Raw genomic sequence first — 23,044 nt, forward strand, 5'->3', positions numbered from 1 at the left:
GCAGGGTCCTGACCAAACGCAGGTGTTGGAAGAAAACCAACCGTGTGCTGAAATCATCCCTTAAAAACGTCACTTAAAACCTACGATTTCAGTTTTCTGGAGACCCAGACAACTATGCATTCTTTTAATTTAGCGGAAGAATTTGTTAACAGCCTGGTATATTTTTTCAAACATTGCTTTGGAGCCACTTTAAAATGGACATCAAATGCTCATCCTTACAGCCAGAATCCACCAAGAGGGATGACCTCTGGGTCTGGAGATGGCACGATGAGGTGAGGCCTCACCAAATGGCAGGAAGGCTTTTGCTGCCATGAACTGGGTAGCCCTGAGCCTCTTCTGGCTGCCCGGAAGCCTTGTCTGAAGCCTTTCAGGGCTTCAAGCTAAGTTCGTATTGTCACCCATTGCAGAACACTTATTCAGGTTGTAACAACTTACATTATGGGGATTATATAGAAGTTTATTCTCTTGGTTTTTTTCAACGATAGTGAGAACTATCTTTTAAGATGAACTCTGGCTAAGAGAAACAGTGAGGACAGGTTTGCCAGCAGCATCCCTGCAGTAAACACAGCTTTTTCCAGCTCTGTAGAATTCAGAACCAGCTATGCGGGCATCAGAGTCCAGGAAGCTAACTTTGGTTGTTGGCATCGGCAGTGAAAGTGCTGGTGTATGCTATTCACTGGGTAAATAACAACTCTGCTGTGGACTTTTGACTATCAGGAGCCAGAGAAATACCCCTGCTTATTATGTATGAGCCCCTAAAGAACAATGAGTTCTCTAGTCAGCACTATGCTAGGCTATATGTAAACAAAATTTAAGGTGGAAAAACCTTCACCCTTCATAAAAATTAAGGACAGGCTGCTGAATATCAGTTTCGGTAATGCTGGGACTACTAAACATGTTCAGAAAAATGTAAGATGGCACAGTTTATAAAATCTTCAATTTCAGCAACATTCTGTATCTCACTTCATTGCTGTATGAGTCTATATTGCTTATCTTTAAAATCCATGCTGTTCAGCACTATGCATTAATTTCATGCATATATACATAACCTAAACATACCTATATTTCCATATTTGTGTCTGCTTTAAAGGAAAGCTCTATTTTTGTTGCTTATAAAATAAAGTGTGCTATTAGTCATATGCGTTTCCTAGCTTGAGTATAGTACAAGATGCTAGCTCTTTCATCGGTTCAAAAAGGTATGTGTTTGTGTGGAAGACAGCCAAATTTCCTAGTTTCAGAGATTTTGATGTGTAACTCTGGAAGTGCTTTATGAAATACAGGAAGCATCATTTATCCCTTATATGAAACAGGGATGCAGAGAAGTGAAATGACATAATGAAGGTGCTGTAACTGCTCGTTAGCCAAACTAGAAATACAGTATGAACTGGTTCTTAGTCCTGGCTCAGCGCATGTTTGCAGTTTGGACTATTTAGTCTTCATTCAGGCAGTGCTGTGGTTGCTGAAGGTGTTGGGCCAAATGACTAAGATGGCAAAGCTATTGATTTCTTTTTTTTTTTCATTTTAGTAACATTTTTGTATCTCACTTCATTGCATCCTGTAGGAAACTTTTGCAGCACAGTAGTCTGTTTTTTCTTCTCATACAACCTAAGTTATGTTGTGAACCATATTTTAACATAGAAAATAAATGACTACTAAATTTGTGAATATACTTGTGCTAAAAGCTCACATGCCAGCAATTTCTGAGTCAGCAGCTGTCTCATTACCCAGAAATATGTCAAAGTGTCCTTTATAAACCCACAGAGCTGATCTGCATCTTTGTCCACTAGCAGGCATTGAGGAAGACTGAGACTGGAGTTGACTGGATTCCCAATTTTTTCTCACTTCCCAGATTATTTTCTTTTGATTAGTGAAACCCAAACATTTTGCTGAAACAATGAAGACTCAGCGTTTTCCCATTATAAACATGGAGTAACTTCTCCATCTCTGCCCTTGAGAGTGACAGGAGGAACAGAGAGAAAGGGGAAAACGAACCCTGCTGCTGCAGCCAGTTGTTGTTGTTTTGAACTGCCAGTTTGGTTCTGAACATCTACACGAGTCATTGTACTGTTACAGGCACAGCAAAGAGACTGTTGAACCTGAAGTAACAGCTCCTACCTCACGAAAATGGGCTTCTCTGGATGCTGCTTACATCTTCAGGTGCACGTCTGCCAGCATATATAGTGGCAATATGCCATTCAGTAAGAAAGTTACAATTATATATGGATCACAGTAGACAAAACTACATAGCCAGCAGTTTTACTGCTCACAGGGTTTTTTTTTTTATACTCACACTAGCATATTTTACATATTGAGTCGGCTGGATGCACACTGAGAAATACAAACATTAACTGAAGTCATACTGAAGCCAGTCTGAAGTTCATCAATCTGAGGTCCACCCCCCTGCCTTTCAGAGGTAGGAAAGACATCTTGAGAAAAGGAGCCAGGTACAGGACTCCTCTGCACCTATACTCTGCTATGTAGCCTGAGACACAAATTGAACTATGCGTTGGGGTGGGAGAAAGTCAGATGCCATGTCTTTTTTAGTAGAAAGAAGAATGGCCAGGCTTTGTGAGCATGTAAGGTAGGGCTAAGGGTTCCCCTCAGGTCCTCCTCAACCCTGAGAGCTTGGATGAGGGCTGTGCTCAGGACAGATGTGCAGTTCAGTGGGCATTTGGGACTGCAGGGCAGCCCCTGCTTTGTCTGGCAGCTTAGGGGAGCAAATGAGGGAAATGATTTCTTTCCAAGCTGAAATTCCAGAAGGGCTCTGCTGAAGCCTGAGAGATAGGATGAGTGTTGGGATAAGGATGCAGATGAAGTTCATCATGAGTTTTGAATTGAGGGACTATCTGGGATCTGCTGCATGGTAGGGATAAGTGAATTGATGAGTCAGCTGGATGCAGTCTGTGAAATACAAAGAGCTATCTACATCAAATTTAAGCTAACCTGAGAATCTGTTGTTGGGCAACCAAGGCCCTTGAGAGCAGGATTTCCACTAGAGAAAACATCTTTCTCAAATACTGAGTAGTAGCAAAAGGGTTGGGGTCCAGGACAGAGCTGTAATTCAACCATTTGAAGCCTGAAGGGGACAGTACGTCAAGGCCCAGGGCAGGGTGTGCTTTCCCCTTCAGGGTGTGTGGCTGAAGGTCTGATAAGAACTGTTGTGAAGAAAGCCAGAAACTGCCCGTCTCAGCTCTCCCAAACAGCTCTGCTGAGACACCTCAGCAGGGGCTCCCTGCTCCTTTCCTGAGGAGCTGCTTTTAAGCTGGGGCTCTTGCCTCCCACCTGAGTTACACAGCAGCCATGCCTGGGCCCAGCCCTGTACCCCATTGATGCAGACCCCGACCCATGTATCTGCCACCCCAGCTTTACCTTGCATCTGCCCTGTCACCATGGACTTGCCTAGTGTTTGGACTCCTCATGGAACCTCACTGCTATCACCAGAGCTGCCCTGCTCACCTCACTCGTGGGGTGGGACTTGGCCAGGCTGGTGAGGCACCTGCCCCCCCTTGCCCTGTTACCACCCTCGGCGTCCCTTGAGGAGCAGCCAGCCCTCGCCGTGCCCTGGCACTCTACCTATGATGCTGCTACATAGCAGAGCAGTGAATCCTCTTCCCCATTCCAAATACAGGTTTATATGAAGTCAGATAACAACTTTTGCCATTTATGCTAGCTCTAGGGGGGTCAGAGAGCAGCAGGAGTAGGGCTGCTTTGCAAGGGAGGACAAGCCAGGAGCAGACGTGACCATGGTGCAGGCAAGGGCAGTGACCTCAGTGACCACAGTGCTGTCCTGAAGCTTCTGAATGGGAACAGGTATGTAGTAGTGGCTGGATCCACCAACAGCCCCAGGCACAACAAGGTAGAGTCAAGCCCAGGACTACCTATAATATGTGTCCAAGGTCCCTCCAGGAGGCAGGACTGAAGATGAGGCTACCTGTAGCAGAGGTTCACAGTCTATGCAGGAAGACCAGCCTATATGTCAGGACAACAGGAAGGTGGACATGCACACCTACAGCATAGCTCAGGTCGTGTCTGGATGTTCAGGCCTAAGTTTACGTGTAGCCCATGGCTGTGTGGGTGGAGGTCACAGCCGAGGCTGGCCAGGGTAATTGTAGGGCTACTAGTGCACTCAGGGCTTCTTTTCCCATCAGTGTGTCACCTTGCAAAGACCTGGCTTCAGAGGTGTACTCCTTGTGAAATGCTCGTGTTGCTACTTGCTGTTGTGGGCCCAGGCCAGAGAAGAGTCATCACAGGGCTACTTCAGGGTGATGTAGAGCCAGGGCAAGGACACGTCATGAGCTGGGATGAAAACATGGACCTAAGACAGACATGGAGTGCCATGACAAGGTCACAAAGCCAGGGCAGGGACATGGCATGAACAAGTTGGAGCTAGATCATGGAACAGAGCCAGGGCAGTTATGGAGCTGGCACAGAGATGTGACATAGGGGACCTGAAATGGGATGGGAATATCATACCCCAGTCAAGTCCAACATCCATCCAGGAAAAAGGGCTACCTATAATGTGAGTCTGAGGTCCATCCAAGAGACAGGGCCAGAAACAAAACTGAAGATGAGGTTACTGACAATTCAGGTCCAGGGTCCATCCAACAAGACTAGCCAGCAAGTCAGGACAGAAAGGAGCAGGGAATTCCAGCTCTGAAGATGCTCAGTTCTCTAGCTCTAACATTAACCCTGGCCCTAACACACAGGAGAATTTGGGACTTCACTTATGTCTCCAAATGTGAACTTAAACTCCTGCCAGACAGCAGCCTCTTCCTAGCTCTCAAGCATGAGGAGGACTCCAGTGGGATTCCAGCTCTGGAGACTCTCAGTTCTCTGATTCCCAAACTAAACCAACACTCCCACTCTCCTGAGCCTAAGAAGTCCCCTGCCAGTAAGTATGTTGAACTGCCACTCCGCTCTCACCAAACATATTTTTTATTTCTCTGGGTTGAGATGGCTCTGCTCCACTGGAATTTCCCTGGGGTCCTACTCAGCCTGGAGAGTAAGATGAGGGTTTGGTGCTGTACAGAGCTTTAACTCAAGTGTATTGAACTGAGAGGGATCTCCCAGTGTATGGTTGTGGATGAGGTATCAGGCAATTGAGGGCTTTCTGAGCTGGAGCTGCACTGGCAGTCCTGCTCAATCCTGAGAGGCAGAGTGTGGGCTGTGGTGGAGACCGAGCTGTAGCCCTACATCCATTTGGAGCAAACATTACCCAGCAGATGGCAGTCTGCCCTTAAGCAGGGAGTTTCCCTATCTTGGCCATTTGCTGTTCAAGAACCTCCCTATCCATCATCCTGTACAGAATCCTCACCACTCAATATAAAGCTGAATGCATTTTGCTACATGATTGTCAGTGTGACCAACTGCTGAATAGACTCACAGATTCTGTCTCAAATAGCTGCTGCTTCACAAAGCTGGTGAAGGGTCTAGAGCACAAGTCTTAGGAGGAGCAGCTGAGGGAACTGGGGTTGTTTAGCCTGGAGAAAAGGAGGCTGAGGGGAGACCTTATCACTCCCTACAACTACCTGAAAGGAGGTTGTAGCCACCTGGGTGTTGGTCTCTTCTCCCAAGTAACAAGCAATAGGACAAGAGGAAATGGCCTCAAGTTGTGCCAGGGGAGGTTTAGATTGGAGATTAGGAAAATTTCTTCACTGAAAGGGTTGTCAATCATTGGAACAGGCTGCCCGGGGAAGCAGTTGAGTCACCATCCCTGGAGGCATTTAAACGATATGTAGCTGTGGTGGTCAGGGACATGGTTTAGTGGTGGACTTGGCAGTGCTAGGTTAATGGTTGGACTTGATGATCTTAAAGGTCTTTTCCAACCTAAACAATTCTGATTCCAAGCAGCTCATTAAAAATGAAGGACCAAGAGCTCAGAGATCTCACTAAAATTAAATACAACTGATTACTGGTGTAGCATTTGTGTGCACAGTCATAAGGAGGAGACTAGGGATGAATGCCTGCCTTGACCGAAGGAAGCACTTTGGTTCCTTAGGGCAATGCCTTAATGACTAAGCTGGGAGCGGGTGAAAGAAGACAGGTTGTTTTTCCAAAGAACCTCTGTTTTTTGTGGTAAAATGGAGCCACTCCCTGGAACCGAACATGAGGTTAAGGGAATCAAAACTGGTACGTGGGTCTGAAACAAGCAGCATCAGGACCCAGCAGTACTGCTGGCCTCTGCACAAACTCTATTTTTTTGGCTTTCAAAGCAGTATATTCACTACACCATTATAGTCCTACACATAAAACAAACAACCTCACACATACACCGGTGAGCCTTTGCGAGGCCCTACTGGAAGCAGAGCAACGTTCAGGCAAGCTACAGGGATGCAGATGTGTAACAGCATTGCAAGGGTCGCTGCAGCACCTTCTCTGCACTAGCTACGCTGTGGTATGCAGGCCAGGAGAGAAATAAGACCGGCAATACACCTGAGCCTGCTTCGTTTAAGACTAAAGGCACATCTTTTTTTTTTCTTTTTTTTTTTTTTTTTTTCCCCCAGATTCCCCCCATACGTTTAAAACTCCCCCTCATCTACATTTTATAGGCAGCAGGGAGAGCACTTAGTGAAAAACTGCCTGCAACGAACTGCTTACGGCGTGCCGGACCCCGGGGCAGGCTGAGCCCCCGGGGTGCCAGCTGGTGGGAGGGGTCCCAGGATGCAAGCCCTGCGAGCCTGACCACTGCGAGGGTCCCACCAGTGAGGCTGCGGGGAGCTGCAAGATGGAGGCCGAGCTGCAAGCCAGCGGCGCAAGCGCAGCAGAAGGCCGGGGGGGGGGCGTTCTGTGAGGCCCAGGTTCGCCGGCTTCAGCGCCTTTGACTGGGCCTGAGGGGCGGGCGGGCGGCTGGAGGAGGCCGCCATGGGTAAGCGGGTGGCCTTGGTTCTCGCCGGCTGCGGTGTTTTCGACGGTAGCGAGATTCACGAAGCCTCGGCGACGCTGGTGCATCTCAGCCGCGGTGGCGCGGAGGTAGGGGAGCGGCGGGGAGGCGGGACCCAGCTCCCCGGCACCCCCGCGGGGTGTGTGTGGAGCCGCGTGTGACAGGCTCCCCGGGGGAGGGGGAAGGTATAGCTGCCCCATCTCTTTGCGCCCCTCAACAGCCGAGGGACCCCCGCCTTGGCTTTGCCCCCACCCTGTGCCGGGGTAGGCCATCCTGTGGCTCCTGCTGTTTGCGGGACAGGAGCCTCTCCTGCTTCCCAGTGGTCTTTCCCCCTCCGCTGCACACTACGAAGCCTGTTCAGCCATAACCTCTCTCCTTACCTTATCCCACCCTATCGTCACCCCATCCCCAGAGACGTGAATGTCCCCCCGGCAGGAGCAGCAGTCAGACGCAGGTGGCAGGAGGCCTTGCCCTGCTCCTCTGTCCCAGGCAGCCTGCTTGGGGAGCTGACGATGGGACCCGGTTAAAATTCTTGATCTGCTTTCCGATCACTTTTCCAGAAGTCAAGTGCTTGCTCTCAGTCAGGTTCACCTGCTTGTTTTCTGCTAGCTGTTTCTGGGCTTTCCCTCGGAGGAGCCTGGACCGGTGTGCTTTGGTCCTGTCCGTTGCTTCAGGTGGCAGAAGGTGGTCACTTTCTGTCTACCTGTAGCTACACTCAGGTATCTGATCGTAACAAAACAACCCACCCATATTTAACACAAAATTGTCCTCTCTAAAATTAACTAAAGTGGCAAGTGCTGAGAAGTCTGCAAAGCAAGTGTCAAAACAGATGTGTGAAAACAGTCCCTGGAGTACACCTTTCACAGAATTTCGTATTTTTGATGCAGCTTTCCCCTTTTGTGCCTAACCAAAATGTGTTCTTCCATGTATTGTTTTTCCTTCCTGCTACCAGTCTTTTAAGAAAGCAGGTAACTCTAATGTCTGCACTAGCAATGCTTGTTAAATTTGCATCTTTATCTTTTAAACTTTTTTGTAAAATTCTCTTAGCACTCTGATTCCATAACAGTTAAGAGCAGCTTTTCTGCAGGCTCATCTGTGTGTCCAGGCAGGCTGTTGTTATAAATCGTGGTGCTCTGTTTGTCCTTGGGGTTGTCCGCAGAGGGAAGGCAGGCCCTGGCAAAATCGGTAAGCCTAATGTCAGCATAGAATGCGCTCCTGTCAGAAAGCTGCAGAAATAGGATGGGGAGTGTGGCCGGGTTTACCCATCCTAATACATCACCTGTCACTTTAGATATTTAATTTGATAGATCCATCCTGTGGAATCCACTTCTTTTGGGTAAGAGACTTCAGGAACAAAAAATGTTTTCATTAAATGATCCTTATTATGACCAATATGTATGAGTTCTGGTTATGTTAACAAAATTGCTTAATCTCTATATTCTAGGTGAAGATATTTGCCCCTGATATTGAGCAAAGGGATGTAGTCAATCACCTGAAAGGAGAACCAACAGAAGAGAAGAGAAATGTGTTAGTTGAAAGTGCCAGACTGGCAAGAGGAGACATTCAGGATTTGGCAGAATTGAAAGCTAATGAATTTGATGCGGTCATTTTCCCTGGTAGGTGCTTTTAAAATAAAATTAATTGTGGGTTTTGTATTGCAACTAACTGCTTTGCCTTCACACCTTTTTACTTTTAAATTGGTTTAGAGAATAAATTACGCTCTTGAACTGAGAGGTATGTGGGTTTTTACTTACTTATTTTCTTTGAGGATGAGAAAATGTTTCAGCGAGGTCTCATGGGCTGATAAGTCATCTCAGTTTATTAATTTATAGTTCATTAATTTAAAATGCCAGAGTGTTCTTTTGGTGTTAAGTTATACATCACTCTGTTCCTTCTTTCTAAAGATTGTGAAAACTTCAATACCTACTTGTGTACAAGAACACTGACCAGAGTATGAAAGTAAGGCCAGAACTTGATGTTACGTGGCAATGTCTTAATTTTAGGGCCTCTGAAATTGGTGACAGAATAGCAGGTTGCCAAATAGATAATATTCCCTGTCAGATGTGAGTACATTTTGTTTTAATTATGTATCTGGTCTGCTGCTGATCAAGTTACACTAAACATGTTTATGGATAATGTTTTATTTATAGATCACAAAATTGCCTTTCAGACAGAGGTAATTGTAATCACTTTGGAAACGAAGAAACCAAAGCGTCACGAGGAAATTATGACTTGCTGAAGATCACTTCCAGAATATTCATAGTACTGTTAAATAGTGCCTTCATGATTGTGCCTAAACGTTAATTTTGAAGTTGTTATTCTGTCTTCTGTTGTAAGGCCAGCAGAGGGAGTGTGCGTATAATGCAGAGAAACACATTTCCAGCGCTAAAATGAGTGGGTGACATCAGGGCTGATCAGGGACTAGAGGCTAGCAAATATTTTCCACGTTAATTTCATGCTGTTATAACCCAGGCTCAGGAGGGTTGCTGTAATAACTTTTAGAGGGAAATAAACCGTATTAAGTTTGAAGATTAAAATCTTACCTCAGAGGTTCCAGATAAACTTGAAAGTGAGCAAGGAGTGAAAGGAAAAATATTTAAAATGTAAAGTTTCTTGATGTTATCCCTCAAAATACATGTGGAAATTTCCGTTTGTGTATTGTAGAAAAGTTGATGTTGTGCACATTCCATAAGGAATCAAATATAACGGATGGTTACACTTACTAATAACCTTCTTTCTTTGATCATTCTGATGGTTATAAATCCAGCAAATGAAGGTGCTGTAAAATTGAATCTCCTTCTACAATTAAATGAAGATTAAATGCAAGTAAAGGATTGTTACAACTAATTTCTAGAAAGCAAATTTGGCATTATTTTTAATAGGAAATTATATTGTCAGTCACAAGTGATATGTCTCAATATCATATGTTATCATTGCCTTTTTAACATAGAATCATAGGATGGTTTGGGTTGGAAGGGACCTCAAAGATCATGTAGTTCCAACCCCCCTGCCATGGGCAGGGACACCCTCCACCAGACCATGTTGCCCAAAGCCCCATCCAGCCTGGTCTTAAACACTTCCAGGGAGGGGGCATCCACAGCTTCTCTGGGCAACCTGTTCCAGTGCCTCACCACCCTCACAGGGAAGAATTTCTTCCTGATATCTAATCTAAGTCTACCCTCCTTCAGCTTAAACCCATTACCCCTTGTCCTATCGTTACACACCCTTGTAAACAGCCCTTCTCCATCTTTCCTGTAGGCCCCCATTCAGGTACTGGAAGGTTGCAATTAGATCTCCCTGGAGCCTTCTGTTCTCCAGGCTGAACAACCCCAACTCTCTCAGCCTGTCCTCACAGGAGAGATGCTCCAGCCCTCTGATCAACTTCATGGCCCTCCTCTGAACTCTCCAACAGCTCCATGTCTCTCCTGTACTGGGGCCCCCAGAGCTGGACGCAGTACTCCAGGTGGGGTCTCACAGGAGCGGAGTAGAGGGGCAGGATCACCTCCCTTGACCTGCTGGTCATGCTTCTTTTGATGCAGCCCAGGATACAGTTGGCTCATGTTTAGCTTCTCGTCCCCCAAGACCCCCAAGCCCTTCTCCTCAGGGTTGCTCTTAGTCCATTCTCCACCCAGCCTGTATTTATGCTTATGGTTGCCCTGACCTGTATGCAGGACCTTGCACTTGGCCTTGTTGAACTTCACAAAGTTCACAAGAGCTCACCTGTCAAGCCTGTCAAGGTCCCTCTGGATGGCATTTGAGCTTTTTTTAATGTAATATCCATTTTGGTTTTATTGTGATAACCCTTAATTTTTGTTAAGATCAAAAATAATTCCAGAGAGGGAAAAAGCTCTCCTGTAATTGCTTAAGTATTGAAGTAAAACTTGAGAGTGAATTACTGTAGAGGGTCAAATCACTGTTTGCATTGCTGTCATGAATTACACTCTTCCACTTTTAACTATCATTAATCTTTCTACTGATCCCTCTCTTTCTTACTGAGGGGTGCATATTGGATGGTGTAGTTTTTCAAGTGACTAGCAAGTGAATGTGAGGTTTCCTATTTGTCTATTTGTTGCTCATTGAAGCAAGGTGAAGCTTTCTGGCCTATGTAACATAACATGGTATAAAAAATGTGCAGTTAAACTTTTAACATTGTAATCCTATCATATTCCACGTGCTGAAAGTTTTCAGTATACTAACTTAACAGTCTTACGTATGCCATGATTATGTTATAAAAAAAGAACTTCTTTCTGGTATTGAATTTAATGGCTTTTAGCAATGTCTTACATTTGGGGTTTTTTGGGGGTTTTTTTAGGTGGTTTTGGTGTAGCAAAGAACCTGTGTTCCTGGGCTGTAGATGGCAAGAACTGCACTGTCAACGAGCACGTGAACTCCACACTCCAAGCTTTCCACAGTGCTAAAAAGCCTATTGGTTTGTGCTGTATATCACCAGTCCTGGCAGCTAAAGTCTTTCCTGGTTGCGAGGTCACAGTCGGCCAAGATAAAAACGTAGATGGAAGGTAAGAAGGAAATGGATGGAGATGATTTATATGAGAATTAGGATTAGGAAATGGCCAGTCTTCTGTGCAAAAGTCTGAGGTTTCTGGTGCCAGTAACCCTTGGGTACCTTATTAGTGACGTTTTTCACTTACTTCAAATTTTCACTTGCATAATAATAGTAGGCACAGAACTCTCAGGGCAGACAGACCAAATCTGTGAGGTCAGGTGACTTATGCACTGCAACGTTGGAAAAATGTATCCCTAAATTCAGAAATACGTTGGGCTGTGATATGTTCTATGACGTCAACATCCACAGACACATTACAATTAATAGTACGAAAACTCTAGGGAGCCTTATCTCTTGCCTAAGCCATCAGTCTGGGAGCCACCAAAGGTAACACAGGCTCCTGCACTGGCTTTATTGTGCAGTGTGAGTGCTAATGAGTCACTGGATGTAGCATCTATCAGTCCTAAAAGTGACAGAACAAAGCGACTTTTATAGAATCACAAACACGCAGGTGACAAAGGATATCAAGTTATTTTTTTCATGTTACATTCACGGTAATTGAGTGATAGATTTTAGCTCATACTAAGTGAGATAACAGAATTTGCTTACCCAATGCCTTTGATTCATATTGGAGACGTGCAAATGAAGAATAGGCATCTGGCCACCTGGCATTCAACAATTTGGTAACCTGTGGGGTTTTGTCTGTTCAGGGATTTTTGATAAAGTTTTTCTGGTGGTAGTAGTTTGGGGCCAGTTTAGGGGAGGCAGATGAGAACATGGCCTGGCAGAAGTCAGTGCTGCTTCAAGGACTGTCAGCTCCCAATAAAACTTCTGAATGGAATTTCATATCGGCAGTGGTAGTGAGGGATTGCCTCCACCCCCCTGTTCCTGCTTTATCCTCAGGAAAAAAAAAAAAATCTCTGCAGAATCCCAGTGGAAGGCCTTACATGGAGGTGTTGGAAAAGGTCTAACGTGTCTGCAAGTTCAGTTGGCATCTCTCACACTTTTGGGAATCAGTCATGGCTGCACTTGGTATCATCTTGTAAACTTACTGAAGGATTGTTAAAACCAGAATTGTACCTTCTAACGTACTGTGGCTCTGTATTTCAGATGTTGTTTCCAAAATCAAATCACTGCTTGTGTCCATAGGGGATGGGAGAACCTGACAGTGGCAGTCTGTTTGACTGCCTTGTCATCGTGAACTAAAGAGTTGCTTAAATATTATTGTAGTTCTATCATTCAAGTTATGTTGGCAGAACTTTATGGCTATATCATCTCTTTGTGTTAATTATAATCTTTTTATTTACAGATTTCCTGATGCTGAAACTGCATCTGCTATAGCAGAGCTTGGATGTAAGCACATTTGCAAAAATGTAAATGAATCCCATGTGGACAAAGCCAATAAAATAGTTACTACCTGTGCTTTCATGTGCAAGGCTCCTCTGCATGAAATCTTTGATGGAATTGGAACAATGGTACAAGAAGTCCTGAAACTTGCCTGACTGGAAGCTTACAGGCTTCTGCAAGGAAATCAGTTTAGCTAAGCATAAGCATGTAGCTTCGTTTGTTTGTGTTAATAAAATAACGCAACTATTAAACTTCACAGTTCTTGTTTTGTTTTTTACATCTATAATACATCAAATGGTTATTGCTATGTTTATCCAATTTGTTTCTCTTTTAAATTAGAAAGCATGTGTTGAAAGTTGTTGGGGGGGTCCTCTGTTTTTTTCGCATGAAGCTGAACGTATTCAGTCTTGATAAGATAATGTAGGAACCCTCTGTCCAATGGGGTTTTATCTAATGATAATCAGTAACTCACATTTGGTGTTACCCAGCTATAATTACAGACGAAATAGCTGTAAATGAGCGTGTATACCTTCAGTATAGGTGGATGATTAAATTCCACTTTCTAATCAGCAGGGAAAAAGAAAAGAATGTGATTGGTTTTTTTTTTTTCTTCCCTTGCAAGTCTTTAAGCAAGCATAACTAATGGCCTTCTGAAATTTTTGCAGAGCCCCCTAGATAAACCGACTTTATAAACCAAGAGTCAGAGGCTTAAGTACAAATGAATACATTGTATGTAGGAAACACACAAGTTTTGCTCTAATAAATGAAATAATATGAGGTTTAGTTAGTAAAATAAATTAGCTTTATTTTGGTGATTTTTTGCATACATAGTTTAGTGCCCTAAGGAAGGTACATTTTAGATATGTTAGAACATGTGCTTTGATCTTACAAACGTGAGCAAAGCTCATGAGCCTCTTTCAGAAGGACAATCTGGCAAGGCTTTGTGCTTCCTTGATCAGGAAGGATGCTAACCTTTACGTCGTCAGTGCAATTGTTACAGAGAAGCCTGACATGTCACAGAGTATCAAGTAGTACCACTCTGTGTACGTGCCATGTTTATTTTAGCACAAATGTCAAAGCTTGGATTTAACAGGTGGCCTCTTCAAGGAGGCTTTAGAGCTAAATCTACAGAAATAAATATATAAAGGCTTTTATTCTCTGTCTTTCTCAAAGTGATGTTTCTCACCGACAGCATTTCCATACTCCTCCAGAATGTGGATTTCCTTTATGAAGTTATTTAGCAGAAGCAGAACATAGAACTGTTTTTGGCAGAAGAGCAGGCAAATTTTTGTGTCGTGCACAAGCAGTGCTCTGCTTCTAGAAGTTTAAAGATAATTGAAGTTGACTGTGCCAGGCAGATCTTCTGTTCAGCCTGAGCTGTGCACGTAATTGCTAAAGTATTTTCTTAGTCAAAAAATACAATATTGGACTGATCATGGCTTGTGTGTTACAGGAGTCCCATTTAAATGTGCTTGAGTCACTAAATAAGAGTTTGTACTGAATTTTGTGTTTGCTTTGTGAACAGTACCTAGCTGTTTGTTGGGACATTCAAAGGAAGCGCAGCTTCTTCGAAAGTGCTCTAGCTGACTGTCCTGATAAAAATGTACTTAATACAGAACAGTCCTCCACTTTTTCCAGATTGTACACAGTGTCTATAATGCCTTCTGTGGCTTCTGCAGGCAGGACGCGGGAGGCATTGGATTGAAACTTTTTCTCTAAGTCTTTCTTTTTCAGAGGTTTCCTCCAGTGCCCGTAGAACGTATCGCAGCGGTCGCTGATTGTGTTGCCGTCCTGAAGCATGACACTCACTTCGCAGTAAAGGCTCTCAAAGCTAGGTATGTTATCAGGGGGGTGCTCCAGCTGTGTTTTGCAGAGGAGCTCCCGCAAGGCTGGCCGGTGAACGTTCTCACTGGCGAAGGACTGGACTGACATGCTGCCATCCAGCAAAGCAGAGCATGCAACAAACTGGAAGGAGTGTCGCGCTTCGTGCTCTGAGGTAGGACTGGGTCTGTTCACATATTTGACCTCTGGGACTTTGAGAATGATTTTCTCGATTTTATCAAGGGGGAGCAAGTTGTCGCTGCTCTCCACAAGCTTCCTTCTAACAGAAGATGCTGCATCAGCCACCCAGTGTGTTCCAAGATGAGCAGGAAAGCGTTTGATGGCCACGTCTTGTTGACCCAACAGCCAGGGGTAAGACTGCAAGGTTGGCAGAGTCTGTGGGTTGTAATCTGTATAAAAAGCACCTATCCCCGACTCCATGTCCAAGATCTGTTTGTTTCCTTGAAGGCCCTGGGATGCTAAGCAAGCTGCTTCCAGTCCATGCTTGGCAGCATTGCCAACGTGGAGGGGCTTCGTTTGGGTTGCTGCGTTAGCAAGTGGGGCACCTGCGTAGGAGGCAGCGATAGCCAAGGCGTTTTTACATTTCAGCTGGTCGAGAGCTAGGAGTTTAGCACAAGCTGCTGCACTCCCCATCGTACCAACCACAGTCGGTGGGTGAAACCTGAGAAAGCAAAATCTCTTTATTACTATATTTCAAAAAGTCACCTGAATTCACTATATACACAAGCTTCAATTTCCTTTCACTGCCGTGAAGACGGATTGGACCATAAAGAAATATACATTCAGAATTCATTTGTGATCCTAATGGAAAAATTTGTCACTTTTCTCCAGGAACAAGTTAAACAGGAATAGTACCACTTACAATAGGTCTTCCCCAGAAAGCAACTGAAATGTTAGAATTGCTCATAGTTCAAGGCATACTGAACAGAATAATGGCAAAAGCGTCAGGGTTTATAGTCATCTATAAATTATGTGTAAATAATTTATAGTCATCTATAAATTATTTATATTGGGGGAAGCAAGTTTTGTTATTCTGTACCAGTTTTGCAGAATTGGTAGAAGGAGCACACAGAAAATAGCAAGACGACACCCCCACGGCAGGGGGGTTGGAACTAGATGATCTTTGAGGTCCCGTCCAACCGAAACCATTCTATGACTCTCTGATTCTATAAACCATTCCACATTTCAAGTCTTTCCCCTTAGCACATCCTGTCTTCTCGGGCTCTGCTTTGAGCCCAGCGCCGGTGACTCCATTCTGCTGAGAGCAAGCCACTGTTTGCAAGTGAGGCATAATCGTATGTATTCATGAAAGCCTGAGACCTCTGCTGTTAAATGTTGCCTTTTTGCTGCTGTTTTTAATTAAAAGGGAGATCATTGCCTCCTTCTTGTAAACTGATCGATGCTCTCAAAAAGAAATCTATTTGCTAAGCCGTAAGGAGTCACGTAAGGGTATTTATGTTTAAAATGAACCTTTCCTAAATTTCCAGACAAACAACATAGAAAATATGATTAACTGTGCCATTTGTATTTTAACTGGCATTTTATTAAGTGTATTAACACAGAGGAAAAAAAAACCTTCCACTCAACTTGCTACTTGAAGCATTTCTACGTACCTTTTTGGAATATTCCTGGCTTCGCTGGAGAAGCGCAGCAGCCTGCCTTGCACTTCGATTCCCACATTGAAAGCTAACAGCAGATCGAGGCCTGAGATTTTTCTCTTTTGAGGAAAGGCCTCCGAGAGTGCAATCACGGCAGGGAGCACAGTCCCGGATGGGTGTGTGGCTGGATGCCACGTGTCATCGAAATCCATTGAGTGCACCTAATGGAAAGAGAAGCCTTGAATTGTCATCAGAAATAAACTCTGACTTGGCAATATTGGCTCAGTCAAACCAAATTACTGTAACTGGTATAAAAAAGAACCAAAGAACTAGATTTTCCTTAGGTAGCAAAACTTCAAAAATCTTTCTTTTAAGACCTTTAATCCTAACATGGCTTGACAAGAAGTGGCAGTGCAATACAAATCTTGTCTCAGAGAAGTGTAAATTCTAATTTAAGTTGCACCAGTCTAGAACCAGCATGACAATGAACTTCTTTCCTACAATAGGCTTTTGCTGCTTTAATTAGACTGGTATAATTAAAGCAGCAGTTCTAGGTCCACCATGTGAGTGGTGAGTTTTCACTTCCCCAAAAACAGTATATAAACATAATGAAATTACTTCCCCAGCGCTGCAACTGATGCTGCCATTAAGGCTCACACCATTAAAGCGGTAGCAGTCAAATCCATACAGCTAACTGAAAGTTCTATCAGAACAACTTCTCCGGTGCAAGCATCCATGGGCAGCAGGCAGGAGCCTGCAAATGTAGATCAGACTTTATCCTCGATTTTCAGCACATCAAGACAAGATCCATCACATGAGGAACCAGATGCCGTGGGGTTGCTGGCAGTAGGAGAAAGCTACAGTCTGAAAACTGGGATGAGCTGCTTTGACCTGGAGAGTCTCCAGAGAGAGGAGATTCTCTTTCTTTCCTATGTCCGGAGCTGCTCGGGAAGATTTCGGGCATTCCCAGCATGACATAGGGCTGCTGTTGTGGTAGCAGACTGCTCCCAGAAGTGCACTCACTATTTGCAGTGTACTGCTTGTTGGAAACCCCCTCAAAGGTTTGAAACCCTCCAAGGAATTCAGAACATCAGGGACAGTGTTCTTAATCGCATAAATAATGCCTCAAAAGCTGAACTTTCATGCCTATTCACCCATGTCTTACTTGAGAGCAAACTGGGAAGGTGGTCAGGATCCCCAGCCCTCAGGTCTTGTAATACTGGGAATACACACTTCTGAGGACTGTCTTCCTGAACAGGCAGAAGAAAACCCAGTCCCTGCCTTGAACTTTGATACCAGCTGGGAAGATGCCCCGCAGTGTGGGATAAGGACCGTTGTGCCCAGTAAGTTGCGTTCCTAGTGTCTTCAATAAGCGCTTAGAATTGACCTGTGACCAAGATGCAATCTGAAATGATCGTATACTTGCTAACAGCTAGATTTGAATATCACACAGGCTACTAGGAGCTGAGAGGTAGCAGATCTCATTTCCAAGGTAATTTTCTCTACACTGGAAATGAGGAGGCAAATTGGACCTCTGATTTTGTTGTCACACTGATTTAGATATAGGCTTAATTTTATCATTTCCTTGGTTGGTCACCTTCCTTAGTTTTGCATAATTGCCAAATTTGTCTACTCCACCTTTGGCACACCTTTTGATTTCAAATGGTTTAAGCCTAAATCTGAATTTAGACAAATGTCTGACGAGTCAGTTATTGCTTTATTGACAAAGTACGTGTCCAAAATATATAATTGGCTTTTGCAAACTGCAGACTGAAGACTAAATTGCCTTGTGATACGTGTATATGTACATGTGCATCTCTCTGTATTTGTGTTTTTCTGTAACTATACTTTGCCATTTGGGGTGGAATTTGGATTCCGGTGAAATCAGAGAGAACTAGAGTATGTCTCTGTAATGCAGCTGTAGCAAGGTTGTAACAAGCGGTAGAGTTCTGATCTTTGAAAACAGCCCCAAGTCCTACATTAAAGGCAAGGGATGCTGTTGAGTTGGATCAGACATATATTATACCTCAAGCCCGTTGTCCTTGGAAGAAAGTTGAAGCACATTAGGAGAACAGTCTAGGGAAGTTTTGTAGCAGGCTTCAGGCACAAGAATAAACTAAGATTTTAGGAGCATTCTGTTCTCTCTAGAGTGAGAATGGTATCAACTAGTGTGATTTAAGAGCAAATAAAAGAGAATCCCTTACAGCCACTCCATTCACAAAAGCTGCATACAGAGGAGGCAATCGGAAATCCAAGTGGCCCCAGATGGTACTGGATATATCTGAGCTGTAGATCTGAAAAAAATCAACATCAATTAATTCAAACTCCTGAACTCAAGGATAAATGTGCACCGTATCTCTGATGTAACCGAGATCAGACCATACCCTCTTGGGACCCAGCTGTTCCCTTTCATGAGAAAATTATTATTCTGTCAGAAAGTATGAAAAGAAACTCGGTTTCCTGTTGGCTTATGTCAAGGGCTCTTTCCACCCCAACAGACCTCAGGGAGCACACGAACACCATCCACTTGGCCATTCAGTCCCTTCACACAACCTCTGGCCATTGACGTCCCTTCTCACCACCCATTGGCAGTTTCCTCAGGACTGTCATCATCTTGTTGGGGAAGATGTCCAGTTAAAGGTTCTGATTTTCTATGTTTTAGTAAGCCCTGGGTAAATGATATACGGCCTCCTGATGCTGGTATCTCCTTCCTGTAAGGGGCTCTGCTCTATTCCTTTTGCTGTGCAGATCTTTTAGCCAATGAAGCGATCTTTATGGAATTAAATAAAAGGGCACAAACTACCACGGTTTGGGAACTGGGGATCTCTGTGCGAAGAGACTTATTGGCACACAGACTTCTGAAGCCTGAGTCGAACTGGGCGGGTCTGACCGATAAAACAGTGGGCTAAACTCCTCCTGACTGATGCACTCCTGTGCTGGGAAGGTTCTTCTCCTCAAGGTCAAGAACTCCTCCGGTTTAAGGAGAACATGACTGGAGGAGAAACACCACCAGTGTAATCAGACAAGTATGTTTTATGGACTGGAAATAACCCACTACTAATGGTCTATCCCTTTAACAGTCCCTTATTTTTGAAAGTCTGGTGATGTTTGCTAATGTTTTTAATAAAATCTCGTAAGGGAAAGCAAGGAGAGGATTCTTAATTAACTGTATTTGCAGTGGGGGGGGGTCTTAGCATACAGTCTGTTTCACAGACTTTTGTTCATCCAGAGTTAAAAGTAACTCCAGCAATGAAGTTTTCTGTCTCCACTGGGATAGAACAACGTTTTTCTCTTTCCATTCCCAAAAGAATTTCACTATGACAAAGTTTCCTCTTATAGCCCAAGTTTTCCCTTGCTTTTCTTAAAACTAAATCTTAGGGTGTGCTGTGAATGCCAGACACCTTACCTTGCTGTACTGTGTCACTTTGTGGCAGACCTCAGTGCTGGTACCCAGAAGCCCCACTCCAAGAGTATCCAGAATCATTCGCTTGCTTCTCTGAATGACTTGGTCTGTCAAGTGGTTTGCATTCAAACCATGAATCACATTGGCAAAATTTCCTGTAATTGTCTGGGAGGGAGAGAAAAAAAAAAAAAAAAAAAGAAGTAGATATTTCTTTTTATTTAAAGAAAACTTTTTTTTTTTTTTTTTGCTTTCAGTTTTGGGCTACTGCTTAGCATGCTGGCCATTTCTGTTGCCCTGCCCCTGCTTACATGAATTGCATCAGTAAAACTAAGGTTTGAATTCTTCCCCTTTTTATTCCCAGAAATGCCAGTGTTATTTATATTTTATTTACACTTTCATCAGTGTCCTCGTCTGTTCTGCATTTCTGCTGCTTCCTCCCTGACTTCAGTCCTTGAGGGCAAGCACTGCAGCTGATGTAACTTTGCAAGATATCTATCTCCATCTCTCTCTCTGTCTCTTTGTCTCTCTCTACACACACACATATATAAAACAAATACAAGCAAAAAAAAATCTGGATTTCCATAGCACCTTCTTATTACTATTGAAATCAGTGGGGAAGCGGCATTTCAATCTAGCACAGCCACTACCACACAAGGAGGCAAGACTTCATCTCCCCGCGTAGCAGAATTACCATCCCAAGCCTTGCTGAGCTTGGAGCTCAGTGGGAGATGGGACTTGGCAGCCCTATCTCGTACCCACCGCTCCTGGGTCCCAGCTCCCGTTGAATTCACACCCAGCTGGACTCCCAGCTTTTATCTAAGATGAGATCTCACCTCTTTGAAAATCAGCGGCTCCTTGTTCCTGGCTCCTGCTGATTTGGGATTTTTTTTTTTTTTCTTTCCCAGTGAGCATTGACCCATTATGCAAACTCAGCCTGCTGCTTCTTGGCTGGAGTTGTTAGCTGCTGTTAATATTTCTATTAGAAACTAATCTAGAACTTCCCTTCTCTGACCATTAGAAACTTCTCCCTGTAGAGGCATATATTATTTACAACCAGTCCATACATACACTTGCTTTTTTTATATTTGCATTACTGAATATAGTTCTTCTGTCTCTTTGGAAATTGTCTCCTTCCATTTCCACTTGTCCTTCCCCTTCCTCTACTCCGCTGTACATACCCACAGAGTGATGATATTTCCTCTTGGACTTCATTTTGCTAGGATAAACAACCCAAACTGTTCTGCTCTCTCCTTTATAATAAAAGCTCACCCCTACTATGCTAGTAACTTTTCACTGTGTTGTCCCAATTGGATTTCTCTTTTCTGGCAACGGTGGCCAGAATTGTACCCATTGTTTCCATTAAGTTCTCACTCAGCTTTGTACTATAGCATTGAGACTATCTTGAGGTACACAAGTCATTTAAAGCAGGTGAATCGCATATCCCATGGTGTGATGCACGGCTACCTAAACGTACAGAGTGAGGATACAAAAGCTTAAACAGAAAAGTACATCTTAGAGTGCAAAGAAACAAGACTGTACCTTTGCCCACATCTTGGAGGGATGGTGTGTGGTCCCAGAGAGATGCAGCGAACAAGTGGTGGCCAGTGAGCCAGGGAAATCACTCTTCCACTATTTATATACGTATGTCTGGGGTGGAGGAAGAAATATTAGGCCTTTTCTTTTGCTCATCTTGTCCTGCCCATTTCCTCCTCCGCCTGGAAATGTTCCTTTTTCTTCACTTTCAACTTTCCTCTGACTAACTCTACTATCAGCTGCTGGTACATTTGTGATATGACTTTGTCTGCCACATACACGTCGTGTGTAAACAGATAAATGTGACGTTTTATTACCAGATAGAAACTGATATATTAATTTGGGTGTCTTACATTTGGTAGCATGGAGAGAAGAAGTCATCAGGTGTGCCAGGCTGACCTTGGGGAACCAAAGTAGGGCATGGACGGGAGAGCAATCAGCCCAGTACTAGATTGCAGGATGGCAAAGGCTGTTTTAACTTAAACAATGTGTTGTTGTTTTGTTTTGTTTTTTTCTTCTTTCACTATATCTGTCTCCTCTCCTCTTTCAGACACGGGAAATGTGTGCCATAAGAATTTCAGACCATAAGTTGCATTAAGGCAGCTCGTGGCATTTAATAATCTTTTACCAGCATGAATCACTATGTGAGGCCATCATTTCTAGTAGCAGGTTTTCTGCATGTCAGCCAAGGATGTCTTCTCTGAGGAAGGAGGCACTTCTCCTACCACCAGTTTAGGGATTTTGCTTTTGTGGGAACCTGCTACAAGATATTGAGGGAGAGATCCCTACCTTCCTGTCAGGAATTATAACAACAACAACAATCATCATCATCATCATCTTCCTTTTCTGTCCTATTAAACTGTTTTTATCTCAACCCATGAGTTTTACCTTTTTTTTTCTGATTCTCTCCCCCATCCCATCAGTGAAGGGGATTGAGCGGACGGCTGTGTGGTTGTTTTAGCTGCCTGCCAGGTTAAACCATGACATAAATAAAAGATATTCAAACCCTAAAGCCAGTCCCCTTTCAGTCATCTTTTTCCTTTGCCTTTGGGCTATCATTTATAATCCCATTCTGTTTCTCATTTCCTCATCCTCCTCAGGTGAGACTGAAGTGAAACTTAAACATCTTGACTTCTCTGTGCTGCTGGATGGTACAAAGGAGACACAACAGCCCCGCAGCCAGTTAAGGGAAATTTTCCTAACATAAAAAGCAACATGGGTCCCTTTTCATTTCCCCTGGCAACTCCAATGGAGGGAACAGTGAATACAGCTGAACAGCTGAAAAGCATGCAGTAACGTAATTACTGGTTAATCTAATTTATTGCTCTAATGACTGCTGTAATACAGGTGGCATTGTACTGGAAAGACCACAATCAGAACGGAGCAAAAATGGCTCATACCCCTTTTTATCTCTAGAAGGCATAGTGTGGTGTCAGCCTGTAGGACTGCATCCTCAGCCTGCATCGTCCCTCAAAACAAGGCCGATACAACAGCTTACGGCTTACAATGTCTTACTGCACTCCAACTCTTCGAAATACCTATTATAGCAAAGAATTGCAGAGGTCCAGCTGCCTTTAATCCCATGTTGAGGTTCCAAAATAAATTCAGATGGCAGTCAGAACTTGTGATATGCCTTGCAATGTGATGTGCAGTCACACGCTGCTAGCTGATCTCAGATACACGGTCATTTCTTTCTGTAACCTCAATTGCAGGATGGATTATCCCATCCACTGCAATAGTAACATCAGTGCTATTTAAGGACTGAACTGAGATATAATGAGAAAGTGACTTTTTAAAAAAAAGAATTAAGTAAAACTGTAAATGCACAAAATTAGATTGCTTGGGAGACTGATTTCCAAAATGTGGTCTGCAGAACTAAGAGTCAGGTGTATGCTGTAGACTGGGAGGGAAAGGAAAGCAATATGGTTATCGCTGCA

The 23,044-nt window shown here is 43.9% G+C and overlaps 3 protein-coding genes across 4 annotated transcripts in view; 2 read left to right on the forward strand and 1 right to left on the reverse strand.

Annotated features, from left to right (window-relative positions):
* The window catches only part of FBXL3 (F-box and leucine rich repeat protein 3), a 40,568-nt gene extending 35,075 nt beyond the window's left edge, over positions 1-5,493 (forward strand). Inside the window, exon 6 of the transcript XR_012833280.1 lies at positions 5,358-5,493. The gene's annotated coding sequence lies outside the window, so the exon portion shown is untranslated. The remainder of the gene's footprint in view (positions 1-5,357) is intronic.
* Positions 5,494-6,797: 1,304 nt separating this feature from the next.
* Positions 6,798-12,987, forward strand: LOC104631185 (glutamine amidotransferase-like class 1 domain-containing protein 3, mitochondrial). Its single transcript, XM_075741683.1, has 4 exons — positions 6,798-6,969; positions 8,325-8,496; positions 11,193-11,397; positions 12,694-12,987. Exons 1-4 carry the CDS (start codon positions 6,862-6,864, stop codon positions 12,884-12,886), a joined length of 678 nt encoding a protein of 225 aa, XP_075597798.1. The 5' UTR covers positions 6,798-6,861; the 3' UTR covers positions 12,887-12,987.
* Positions 12,988-13,552: 565 nt separating this feature from the next.
* Positions 13,553-21,955, reverse strand: ACOD1 (aconitate decarboxylase 1). Of its 2 annotated transcripts, none has more exons than XM_010306004.2 (5): positions 21,114-21,955; positions 19,578-19,739; positions 18,376-18,465; positions 16,187-16,392; positions 13,553-15,234 (listed from the first exon to the last, which is right to left on the reverse strand). In XM_010306004.2, the coding sequence occupies exons 1-5, from the start codon at positions 21,123-21,125 to the stop codon at positions 14,280-14,282; spliced, it is 1,425 nt and encodes a 474-aa protein (XP_010304306.2). In that variant the 5' UTR covers positions 21,126-21,955; the 3' UTR covers positions 13,553-14,279. The 2 variants fall into 2 exon arrangements, with proteins under 2 accessions (XP_010304306.2, XP_075597773.1); XM_075741658.1 differs by lacking the exon at positions 21,114-21,955 and adding an exon at positions 20,408-20,534.
* Between the last annotated feature and the right edge of the window lie 1,089 nt (positions 21,956-23,044).

The sequence above is a fragment of the Balearica regulorum genome, chromosome 1, assembly GCF_011004875.1.
Source record: "Balearica regulorum gibbericeps isolate bBalReg1 chromosome 1, bBalReg1.pri, whole genome shotgun sequence".
Taxonomy (NCBI): domain Eukaryota; kingdom Metazoa; phylum Chordata; class Aves; order Gruiformes; family Gruidae; genus Balearica; species Balearica regulorum.

What these genes read in the sequence shown, in the direction of transcription:
- LOC104631185 (XM_075741683.1), top strand. Translation starts at nt 6,862, where the DNA reads ATGGGTAAGCGGGTGGCCTTGGTTCTCGCCGGCTGCGGTGTTTTCGAC. An exon ending in TCAGCCGCGGTGGCGCGGAG is followed by an intron (nt 6,970 to 8,324) that starts GTAGGGGAGCGG and finishes TCTATATTCTAG; the next exon opens with GTGAAGATATTTGCCCCTGA. An exon ending in TGATGCGGTCATTTTCCCTG is followed by an intron (nt 8,497 to 11,192) that starts GTAGGTGCTTTT and finishes GGGTTTTTTTAG; the next exon opens with GTGGTTTTGGTGTAGCAAAG.
- ACOD1 (XM_075741658.1), bottom strand. Translation starts at nt 20,494, where the DNA reads ATGGGTCAATGCTCACTGGGAAAGAAAAAAAAAAAAAATCCCAAATCA. An exon ending in AGCCGCTGATTTTCAAAGAG is followed by an intron (nt 19,740 to 20,407) that starts GTGAGATCTCAT and finishes TCTCCCTCCCAG; the next exon opens with ACAATTACAGGAAATTTTGC. An exon ending in GCCAGGAATATTCCAAAAAG is followed by an intron (nt 15,235 to 16,186) that starts GTACGTAGAAAT and finishes TTGCTTTCTCAG; the next exon opens with GTTTCACCCACCGACTGTGG.